At 38.3% G+C, this 12003-nt stretch overlaps 1 protein-coding gene and 1 long non-coding RNA gene across 2 annotated transcripts; both read right to left on the bottom strand.

The window, feature by feature from the left end:
- Positions 1-113: 113 nt before the first annotated feature.
- LOC134333969 (uncharacterized) lies at positions 114-1897 on the bottom strand. Its single transcript, XR_010015432.1, has 3 exons — positions 1834-1897; positions 964-1080; positions 114-612 (listed from the first exon to the last, which is right to left on the bottom strand). It is a non-coding gene; the product is annotated as an uncharacterized LOC134333969 (long non-coding RNA).
- A 5470-nt stretch (positions 1898-7367) lies between these two features.
- Positions 7368-10508, bottom strand: LOC134333804 (phospholipase A2 inhibitor and Ly6/PLAUR domain-containing protein-like). The gene is made up of 5 exons (XM_063015968.1): positions 10414-10508; positions 9773-9892; positions 8828-8971; positions 7985-8092; positions 7368-7648 (listed from the first exon to the last, which is right to left on the bottom strand). Exons 1-5 carry the CDS (start codon positions 10460-10462, stop codon positions 7446-7448), a joined length of 624 nt encoding a protein of 207 aa, XP_062872038.1. The 5' UTR covers positions 10463-10508; the 3' UTR covers positions 7368-7445.
- Between the last annotated feature and the right edge of the window lie 1495 nt (positions 10509-12003).

Below are 12003 nucleotides of genomic sequence, written 5' to 3'. Positions count from 1 at the left end.
TTGGGGTTGTATGTTTAGAGTTAGCTTAGCATTTAGCCTTTACCATTAACATACCAAACCAGCAAATTACATCATAATAGTAAATCAAAATCAATATCAAAGAAACATGGAGAAAGAGAAAATCCTCTTGGGAGGAAATTCTTTATTTATTTATTAATTCTACATTTACATTTTTAGCATTTAGCAGACGCTTTTATCCAAAACAACTTACAGTACTGTGACAGTATACAGTCGAAGCAATTCAACAGTGGCAACCTGGCGGTGGTGGGGCTTGAACCAGCAACCTTCTGATTACTAGTGCAGTACCTTAACCGCTAGGCTATAACTGCCCTGTTACATATTACTCTAAATAAATTTTTACAGTAGATTAAACTTTAATGAAAGTGAGCGCTCAGTGGAGGAGGATGGAGGAGAGCAGAGAAACCACCAGGATCAGGAAACTCAGAGTAAACATCTCAGTTCTGTTACACAGGTTCCCATCACAACCTCCATTACACAGGTTCCCCTCACAACAGTTCATAGTAATCCCCTGCTGAGTGCTTCCTGAGGCGCCATCGCAGACAATCTTGCTTGCACATCCTTTCATGGCAATTTTGTTGCCACCTTGTTCAACTGAAGGAAAAAAAATATTTGATTATTTTTTATTGTTCAGGAGTCATATTCACATTATTTATTTGTCATAAATACATAATGTGTACAGTACAATGATATTTTTGGGGGTCAGAGCACAGGGTCAGCCATTGTACAGCGCCCCTGGAGCAGACAGGATTAAGGGCCTTGCTCAAGGGCCCAACAGTGGCTGCATGGCAGAGCAGGGATTCCAACTCTCAACCAATGGATTCTATAGATTCGAAGCCTAACCAGAAAACACCAAATGCAGAGCTGGAACAGTGCACCCATCCATTAAGTCATTTTAGAGTAAACAGCCAACCTACTACAATGTTTTAAAAATGTAATATTTACCTGTAGCACTGATGCAGCGATCTTCACTCCCCATACAGTTCACTGTTTTCGAGCAGTTGGAATTGGAATCACAGGTGTAACACGTTTTCCCATTGGCTGTGGCTGACTGTGTAAGACCTGAAAAAAGTAAAATACTAAATGTAACAAAGTTGTAACATATTTAATTCATTTAATATATCACCAGAAAAGACCAGAATTAATTGCACTCTAGTAATGAGTACAAGGAGCTTCAATCTTACACAAAAATCTCAGGCCATCAACAATCAAATCACTTACAGGAAATGATTAGACCACAGCCCAAAGTTAAATTACATTGTAGATCTTTCTCCACCACCAAATAAATGAACAATCTAAGTCGCTGTATGTTCCTTTTTTAATCCAGCATATTTTTACACAACCTAAACTAAATATATAAACAAATATAACTTAATAAAGGTTTCTAAACGTGTTCCATTATTCAGTCACAAAAAGAACAGTTGCAGAAATCATTTAAAAGTCTCTTCCTTACAAGTGGATGTAAAAATGAAAGAAAAACATAATTTTCGATCACTCCTACATTAAATATGCAGCAGATCTTTAAAGGTGACAATAAAATGTTTTACCTGCTAATGTGTCAGTGTTGCAGAGGTCACTGGGGCCCTCCACAACATGAACTTAACCCCCCACCACATTCCTCCCCATTGGCTGCACTCGCCAGGTTGTTATTATTATATTACAATATTGTAGCATCGAAACGTAAGTGACATTTAGCTCAGCCAATCAGAATGCAGCACCAGGTTTATACATCTGTAGTTTGTGTGCTAGAGCTAGGCAGTCTAAAGTGTTGTAACACTCACTGAAGTCTTAACTAAACAGTTAAAATTACTCTACCTTGTCGTGTGCCTATTATTCCAACATCTCACACCTCCACCACCGCACGCAGCAAAAGACCCGTAGCATCCCCCCAGATGAGGCTAGGTGAGTTGATCTTATAGTAGCAAGTGGCTAATGCTAGCGGTAAAGTGTGGTGATAACAAAAGTAAAAACACGACAATATTTTTGTTAAGTAAAATATAAAAATAACTCAAATGCAATGAAATATCAGAATACATGTTATCAAAAATATACAGTGATTTCACAGCAAGGGATTTTGGAAATCTGTGTAACCTGCTTAACGTTTCTAGACCATATACGTATATACTGAACAAAAATATAAATGCAACACTTTTGTTTTTGCTCCCATTTTTCATGAGCTGAACTCAAAGATCTAAGACTTTGTCTATGTACACAAAAGGCCTTTTTCTCTCAAATATTGTTCACAAATTTGTCTAAATCTGTGTTAGTGAGCACTTCTCCTTTGCCGAGATAATCCATCCACCTCACAGGTGTGGCATATCAAGATGCTGATTAGACAGCATGATTATTGCACAGGTGTGCCTTAGGCTGGCCACAATAAAAGGCCACTCTAAAATGTGCAGTTTTATCACACAGCACAATGCCACAGATGTCGCAAGTTTTGAGGCATGCTGACTGCAGGAATGTCCACCAGAGCTGTTGCCTATGAATTGAATGTTCATTTCTCTACCATAAGCCGTCTCCAAAGGCGTTTCAGAGAATTTGGCAGTACATCCAACCGGCCTTACAACCGCAGACCACGTGTAACCACACCAGCCCAGGACCTCCACATCCAGCATCTTTACCTCCAAGATCAACTGAAACCAATCACCCGGACAGCTGCTGCAACAATCGGTTTGCATAACCAAAGAATTTCTGCACAAACTGTCAGAAACCATCTCAGGGAAGCTCATCTGCATGCTCGTCGTCTCATTGTGGTCTCCACCTGACTGCAGTTCGTCGTCGTAACCGACTTGAGTGGGCAAATGCTCACATTTGATGGTGTCTGGCACGTTGGAGAGGTGTTCTCTTCACGGATGAATCCCGGTTTTCACTGTACAAGAAGTTGAAGCTGAAAACATCCCAGTTCTTGCATGGCCAGCATACTCACCGGATATGTCACCCATTGAGCATAATTGGGATGCTCTCGATCGGCGTATACGACAACGTGTTCCAGTTCCTGCCAATATCCAGCAACTTCGCACAGCCATTGAAGAGGAGTGGACCAACATTCCACAGGCCACAATCAACAACCTGATCAACTCTATGCGAAGAAGATGTGTTGCACTGCGTGAGGCAAATGGTGGTCACACCAGATACTGACTGGTTTTCTGACACACCTTTTTTGTACATAGACAAAGTCTTAGATCTTTAAGTTCAGCTCATGAAAAATGGGAGTAAAAACAAAAGTGTTGCGTTTATATTTTTGTTCAGTATATATACGTATATACAGTGTATCACAAAAGTGAGTACACCCCTCCCATTTCTGCAGATATTTAAGTATATCTTTTCATGGGACAACACTGACAAAATGACACTTTGACACAATGAAAAGTAGTCTGTGTGCAGCTTATATAACAGTGTAAATTTATTCTTCCCTCAAAATAACTCAATATACAGCCATTAATGTCTAAACCACCGGCAACAAAAGTGAGTACACCCCTTAGTGAAAGTTCCTGAAGTGTCAATATTTTGTGTGGCCACCATTATTTCCCAGAACTGCCTTAACTCTCCTGGGTTTACCAGAGCTTCACAGGTTGCCACTGGAATGCTTTTCCACTCCTCCATGACGACATCACGGAGCTGGCGGATATTCGAGACTTTGCGCTCCTCCACCTTCCGCTTGAGGATGCCCCAAAGATGTTCTATTGGGTTTAGGTCTGGAGACATGCTTGGCCAGTCCACCTTTACCCTCAGCCTCTTCAATAAAGCAGTGGTCGTCTTAGAGGTGTGTTTGGGGTCATTATCATGCTGGAACACTGCCCTGCGACCCAGTTTCCGGAGGGAGGGGATCATGCTCTGCTTCAGTATTTCACAGTACATATTGGAGTTCATGTGTCCCTCAATGAAATGTAACTCCCCAACACCAGCTGCACTCATGCAGCCTCAGACCATGGCATTCCCACCACCATGCTTGACTGTAGGCATGACACACTTATCTTTGTACTCCTCACCTGATTGCAGCCACACATGCTTGAGACCATCTGAACCAAACAGATCTTGGTCTCATCAGACCATAGGACATGGTTCCAGTAATCCATGTCCTTTGTTGACATGTCTTCAGCAAACTGTTTGCAGGCTTTCTTGTGTAGAGACTTCAGAAGAGGCTTCCTTCTGGGGTGACAGCCATGCAGACCAATTTGATGTAGTGTGCGGCGTACGGTCTGAGCACTGACAGGCTGACCCCCCACCTTTTCAATCTCTGCAGCAATGCTGACAGCACTCCTGCGCCTATCTTTCAAAGACAGCAGTTGGATGTGACGCTGAGCATGTGCACTCAGCTTCTTTGGACGACCAACGCGAGGTCTGTTCTGAGTGGACCCTGCTCTTTTAAAACGATCTTGGCCACTGTGCTGCAGCTCAGTTTCAGGGTGTTGGCAATCTTCTTGTAGCCTTGGCCATCTTCATGTAGCGCAACAATTCGTCTTTTAAGATCCTCAGAGAGTTCTTTGCCATGAGGTGCCATGTTGGAACTTTCAGTGACCAGTATGAGAGAGTGTGAGAGCTGTACTACTAAATTGAACACACCTGCTCCCTATGCACACCTGAGACCTAGTAACACTAACGAGTCACATGACATTTTGGAGGGAAAATGACAAGCAGTGCTCAATTTGGACATTTAGGGGTGTAGTCTCTTAGGGGTGTACTCACTTTTGTTGCCGGTGGTTTAGACATTAATGGCTGTATATTGAGTTATTTTGAGGGAAGAATACATTTACACTGTTATATAAGCTGCACACAGACTACTTTTCATTGTCAAAGTGTCATTTTGTCAGTGTTGTCCCATGAAAAGATATACTTAAATATCTGCAGAAATGTGAGGGGTGTACTCACTTTTGTGATACACTGTATATATATATATATATATATGAAATTTTTTGAGGGGGGCCCAAAATTATTTTTTGCACGAAGGCCCATGAGTTTCTAGTTACTCCACTTCCCACCGCCAGCTCTTTTGTTGTACTAGTTCTACTGACACCAGTCCACAAAGTTCCTGGTAAGCATCCTGCACTCACTGTCATTACCATCCAAGATGTAGTCGACAACAGCAGACAATGGATGGCAGGTTGCTGCAGTTTAAAGGGTAAAGAGGAATGGGGCTAGGACTGTTCCTTGTGGACCCAACAGTGGCAACTTGGTGGTGGCGGGGCTTGAACTATTCTGTTTAATAGTCCAGTACATTAACCACTGAGCTATCACTGCTATATATATATATTATAACATATATATAACATATGTAACATATATATTGATATATATTATATATAAGTAGCCTAGTAGTTGTATCAACATCTGCATGTAATCAATAACTGACTGTCAAATCAGATGTCTGTTTATTTAATAGGATTTTAACATCATGTTTTACACTTTGGTTACATTCATAACAGAAACGGTAGTTACTCATTACACAAGACTCATCAGGTCACAAGTTTATATTGAACACAGTCATGGACAATTCAGTGTCTCCAATTCACCTCACTTGCACGTCTTTGTACTGTGGGAGGAAACCGGAGCACCTGGAGGAAACCCACGCGGACACGGGGAGAACATGCAAACTCCACACAGAGAGGACCCGGACCACCCCACCTTATCAAACCTTTCTCTTATCAAATTAGGAGAAAATAAAAATAAATTGTGCTCCAGTGGGAAGTAAGAACAGAAATGAGTCTCTCCATCACGGATTAAATGCTGTATTCTCGCTGTACACGTTTCTTTTTTGGAGAGCGTCATTTGTCTCCTGTCTCACTTGTCTTTTTCTCAACTTTCTCCGGCACAGTCGTCTGTATCTCTCCCTTCACTTTTTCTACATTCGCTATCTTTCTTTTTCTTTCCACCGTCTTTTTACATGTAACTCGCCTCTAACTCTCTCATCTGTCTGCACTGTAGAGTCGCAGTGTTTACCGACTGGAATGCACAGACTTGATTGGCTAAGTGGTGTCACGTGATTGGTCTGTGCGTTTTCTCATCCGCTAAACCGCTACCGTAAAGACTACAAAAGCTGAGCCGGTTAAAATAGAAGCGCTCTGTCAGGTTTCAAATAACTTTCTGTTTTGGCTGTAGGTCCGGGTCCGTATGGGACAGCTTCTGGGTCCGGACCCGGACCGCGGTCCGCCTGTTAGTGACCTCTGCTGTATAGGATTAATTATAAAACTGATTCGTTTTTTTGTTAAGGTATGTGATTAGGATATTTATTAAAACAGGATTTAAGTACTTGTGTCTTGATGTGAGTTAAGTTTTGGAGTGGTATAGCTAATGTCCTATATAAGAATCCAATGAAAAAGCTGTGAGACTGAGCTGGGTATCGGCCTTCTAGTACTGCTCAGCAACACATCATTCAGGTTTGTTGACAGGTGGAGGTGACCCCTGTTGTCCTAAAGGGCCTTCATGGCTGTGGTACCCTATAGTTCACACACTTATGCTGTAATCATTATGGATGTTTGAGGATACTCAGCTCAACTGACATCTTATTACTAATTATACTGTTCATTTAATATTTTAATATTTTAACTACACATGAGGCTGAAGCCTGTAGGTTCAAGTCTGTCATGGCATCAATGCTGTTCCTGCTGGACCACTGGATATTATGGGAATCTGCAGTGACTGCAATCACAATGTCCAGAAATTAACCATTTAACTTTATTCTAACACAGACTTAAATGATGTCACGATCACACTTGATCACCTTTGTGTTTGTTTTCATGTCACACCCCTCTTGTCTCCACCTCCTGTTTCTGATTTGTCGTGTTAAACTCCTCCAGCTGTTCCCCACGTCTGTCCTGATTACTATGTGTACATAGACCCTTGTGTTTGTAACCTCTATGGTTGGTCATTGTATGTTTATTAATATAAATCCCCTGCAGTATCTGTTAATTAAAATGTGTTAGTTCTAGTGTCTGTTTTGTCTTTGCTTAGCATAGCCATTAGCATTTGTGTTAGCATTCCTGTTTGTCTGAGTTAGTAGTTAGGTTTGTTTAGTCTAAGGATCTGATATATGTTTACAGTTAGCTCAGAATTAATAATGTCCTTATCACTGTGTTTTTGTCTTTTGTATTTGTAAATACACCTGTCTAAAATGTCTGAGTGTGTCTGCCTCGTCCTTGTGTCTACTGTTACGTCCTACTTAATCCCAATCCTAATCATCCTCGACATCTTCCTGTCTGCCTGGTTTTATGTGTTGATGTTAATTTAGATGTTTTTCATTACAGTCTGAAAGCAAACCAGCAAATTACATCATAATAATAAAGCAAAATCAATATAAAAGAAAACATAAAAATATGAGAAATTCCAGAAATCAGGAACTACAACAAAAATGTTATGTATTAGTTTTACTCAAAATAAATTCTTACAGTAGATTAAACTTTAATGAAAGTGTTTAATCAGTGGATAGCTCAGTGGAGGAGGATGGAGGAGAGCAGAGGAACCAGCAGGATCAGGAAACTCAGAGTAAACGTCTCAGCTCCGTTACACAGGTTCCCCTCACAACAGGTCAGCTTTGTTACAGCAATCCCCTGCAGAGAGCTTCCTGAGGCGGCATCACAGACGTTCTTGCTTACACATCCTTTCATGGCAATTTTGTTGCCACCTTGTTCAACTGAAGGAAGAAAAATATTTGATTATTTTTTTATTGTTCAGGAGTCTGAGCTGTAAGTTGAAAGCTGGTGTCAAAGCACAGGGTCAGCCATTGTACGGTGGAGCAGACAGGATGAACGGCCTTGCTCAAGGGCCCAACAGTGGCTGCATGGCAGAGCAGGGATTTGAACTCTCAACCTTTCAGTTGACAGCCCAAAACCTTACACACTAGGCTATAATTGATTCTAAGCCTAACCAGAAAACATCAGATGCCGAGCTGGAAAACACTCTGGACAGTGTAAGACATTTTAGAGTAAACAGCCCACCTACTGGCATGTTTTAAAAATGTAATGTTCACCTGTAGCAGTGATGCAGCGATCTTCAATCCCCTCACAGTTCACTGTTTTCGAGCAGTCACTGGAATCACAGGTGTAACACCTTTTCCCATTGGCTGACTGTATAAGAGCTGAAAAAAGAAAAATACAAAATGAAACAAAGCTGTAATAAATTTAATTCACTTAAAAATTATATTAATATATCACCAGAAAAACAGAATTGCACTCTAGTAATGGATACAAGGAGCTTCAATCTTACACAAAATATTAAATAAACCTAAAATAAATAAAAATTATTTTCATTTATTTGGTGTTTCCCAGGAATTTGCCGTCTGTGTCCCACATGGAGAGGAACATACTGTAAATTCCAGCCAAGTGACTACTCATGTGATTGCACAGTCAAGCCACCAGAGGAAATTATTTTAACATTTTGAACAGTTCATTTCCTGAATTCACTTGTGTATTTTTGGACAAGATTCGTCTTAACATACTAGTGACAATTTACATTTTCTTTATTGTCAAATGGGCACAAAGAAATCTTGGGTCATCAACAATCAAATCACTTACAGGAAATGATTAGACCACACCACAAAGTTAAATGACATTGTAGATCTTTCTCCACCACCAAATAAATCAATCATCTAAGTAGCTGTATGTACATTTTTAATACAGCATATTTTACACAACTTTAACAAAATATATAAACAAATATAACTTAATAAAGGTTTCTAAACGTGTTCCATTATTCAGTGTACAGTAAAAGCAGCTGCCAATGTTTGGATGTAAAATTAAATATGGAAGAAAAAAACACAATTTTTGATCACTCTTACAGCAGGTATTTAAAGTGACAGTAAAATGTTTTTTACCTGGTGGTGCATCAGTGTTGCAGAGGTCAGTACTGCAGCATTTGGCATTGCTGGTGACTTTTACTAATCCTAAGTTCAAACTCTGGGTTGCACACTCATCCGGGGCTCCACAAGTCTTCACATTAACATCCGTCTTAACACCAGCTGCACAGAACATCACATTAGTGAGATCAGACCAAAATCCAACCCAGAATCAGAATTAATTACCATAGGCATGAAATGTTTGGGCTAAAAGGACAGGAATGGGACAGTTTGATCCTTGTCCCTGATCTCTTTGAGCAAATGTCTTAAATGAGTTTATATGGATTTCCTCCAGGTTTTTTTTACGTTTCTCCAACCTTTAAAAAGATATAAGGTGGATGAGCTTCTCTAAATTGCTTTTAGGTGTGAGTGAGTATATTTAATTCAAGTCATTACAAATGAGCAATGAATGAAAATAAAACAATGTAATTCTGCTCATACTAAATTTGTGATTTATAGTGATATTTATTCATATCAGTTATTTAAAAACCAATTTTAATGAAACAATATTAGTATTTTAAAAAGTATAGAATATTAAATCAAATCAGTCAAATCTCTATATCAATCAAATCTCTACACAAAGCTCACTGGTTGTGGGGGGGGGGGGGGGGGGGGTCATTCGTCATTCGTCCACAACATAAAAAAAACTTTACATTAATATAAATAAAAAAAAACTACAGGGTGACACTGGAGCCCTGATAGTTCAAGTTTGTAATGAAAAACTGATGAATAAGGTAATTTGTGCTAATGAGTAAATGAACAAATTCCCTGTTCCTAAGAAATTTAAAGCAAAAAAGGCTAAAATTAAATTCCTTAAATAAAATTAAATAGACTTGTAGCTGACTGTGTAGCAAAAAAAAAATTTGGAAGATGTAATGTTATTTACTACAGACTTGAGGTCCAAAAGTATGCATAAGCACTTACCTGCAATGACAGAAGCAGTTATACTGGCGCACTGGGTTCCCGAACAGTCCGTCGGTGTAACTGGGGAGCACGATGTAGTGGGTGATGTTGGTGTGCATTGATTGCATTTCAGTGCCAGTGCTAAAGAATAAAGAAAATCAAAAACGGATCCAGTTTTATAGTGAGATTGGGAGTTGGGAGGAGGTCACGGTGCGTTTCTAAATTCTGGTGTGACTGTTTTCAGGTGTGAGTGCAATACGAACCAAAGAAATCTAAACGAACCAAACACAGCAAGTGATGTTACAACTGATCATTGAAAACTATTATTATTATTATTATTATTATAACGGTAAATGTGCAGCGAACTTCTCCACTTATCCTCCTTTATCCATTTTATCTTACTGTGTTAACAGTTGGTAAAAAATACCAGCAGGTATCCATGTATATTATATGTATATTAATTAACATAACATGTATAAAAAGGCTGTATTCTTCTTATTTTCAGGTATAGATTTTATATAAAAATTTATATGTATATGTGTAACATATATTGAGGATATACAGTATATACTGTATGTATATATATATATATATATATATATATATATATATATATATATATATATATATCACAATATGACACCATGTGAGAGAGTTCTTACCTTTATTAAAGAACAAGCAGGAAAGCAGCAGTGCAACCTGAGACTTCATTGTTGATTGGAGAACTTGAGAAGCTGAAGGTGAAGGTGATGCAGGATGACTGAACAATAAAGCTGATCTTCAGGGATGGGCTGTTATATGATAAATACAGGGTGGGAAGCGGATATGAAGGAGGGACTAATGAGAAAATATTATAACTTTCATTTCTTTGGAAGTGGGGGCCTTTTCTTTGAATTGATGGCAGCAGTTGTACCCACAGTTCAGAGATTTTATTTTATTTAATTTAGTTGTATTTAATTGTATTGTCTTTAAACTTTTGTAACGTGAATAATACTTCTAAACCTTTAATGCATAACTAATAATATTTAAGTCGGATACATTTTGTTCAGTGTTGAACAAACTTGAAAAAGCTTTAAATGAGTTAAAATAAAGCAAAAAGTTTACATACACCTGTAAGGCACATGTACTGTATTTCGTAACCAATGTAATCAATTGTGCTGAGTGTTCGAGTTTATTGTCATGCTTGAACACACTGTTACTTGCAGAATTTAGGAATTGTTTGAAACCATTACTCTTTTTTTTAACATTCTTTGTTGTGTCCGATTCACTGGAAGCCAAATCTTTTTCATTTGACTTTTTTGTCTGTGTGAACAAACTTTAGTGTATCTAAATCTGCTGATTTTATTTTTTTTTTATACTTTTTTATACTCAATTTTTGCATAAATAATTTTATAATAAAAGTAATAGTCTGTTTAAATTAGCTCAGTTGATGGTGGCCAAAATTACAGCTGTGTTTAGCTAGAGACTCAAAGTTAAAACCTATAAAAGTACTACAGAACACACCACTTCAAATAAAGTTACACTTTCTAGTTATATAGTAGTTACATAAATATATAAAGTTAAATATAATTATTCAAAAGCCTGGAATCACATAAGAGAAGAAATACAGCATCTGAATCCACTCCAGTAACACTTCGGTGTTGAGGTTTGGGTTTGTAAACGAGCATGAGTCATGATTAAAGCAAATAAAATCCCAAAATGGTTTATTAAAAAAACACACAAGTAATACCTACCAAAATAAATAGTTTTGCTGTATTAAAGCTTTTTGACTTGTGATAGGTTTCAAGTGTCTGTAACAGTATTCACCCACTTTGTACAGTAGTTTTCTTTATGATCTATGAAATAAAAATTGATATATGAAATTTGATATTTATAATGATAGTAATAGCTTTCAAAGCCAATTCCCAAAAATGATGGGATGTTTTTGTTAAACAATAAAAAGAAAAATCTGTGATTTTGTTAATCCTATTGAATCTTTAATGATCACGATAAGTACATTTATATAGTGGCTTTCACATACCCAGGGATGCATTACAAGGTCAATATTAGAGGAAAGAACACACAACAATATTAGACAAAAAGACTCAACAAAGCGAGGACATAAAGAAAGATGAATAATGTGCAGTAGGTAGGGACGAGGCCATGGACTTTAAAAATCAACATCAGAATTATTTTGTATTCTATGCAAAAGCGGGAGCCACTGAAGCAGATAGAGAATGAAAGTGATGTTGGCAGACCGCTCATTAGATTTG

This window comes from Trichomycterus rosablanca, chromosome 19 (genome assembly GCF_030014385.1).
Source record: "Trichomycterus rosablanca isolate fTriRos1 chromosome 19, fTriRos1.hap1, whole genome shotgun sequence".
Lineage (NCBI taxonomy): Eukaryota > Metazoa > Chordata > Actinopteri > Siluriformes > Trichomycteridae > Trichomycterus > Trichomycterus rosablanca.
Note: the sequence above shows the minus strand (reverse complement) of the source record. Positions and strands in the feature narration are given on the sequence as shown.

Coding starts and splice junctions, on each gene's coding strand:
- LOC134333804 (XM_063015968.1), bottom strand. CDS start 10,462: ATGAAGTCTCAGGTTGCACTGCTGCTTTCCTGCTTGTTCTTTAATAAA. Junction 8,972..9,772: donor AACTGCTTCTGTCATTGCAG/GTAAGTGCTTAT, acceptor TGTTCTGTGCAG/CTGGTGTTAAGACGGATGTT. Junction 8,093..8,827: donor CAACACTGATGCACCACCAG/GTAAAAAACATT, acceptor TTCTTTTTTCAG/CTCTTATACAGTCAGCCAAT.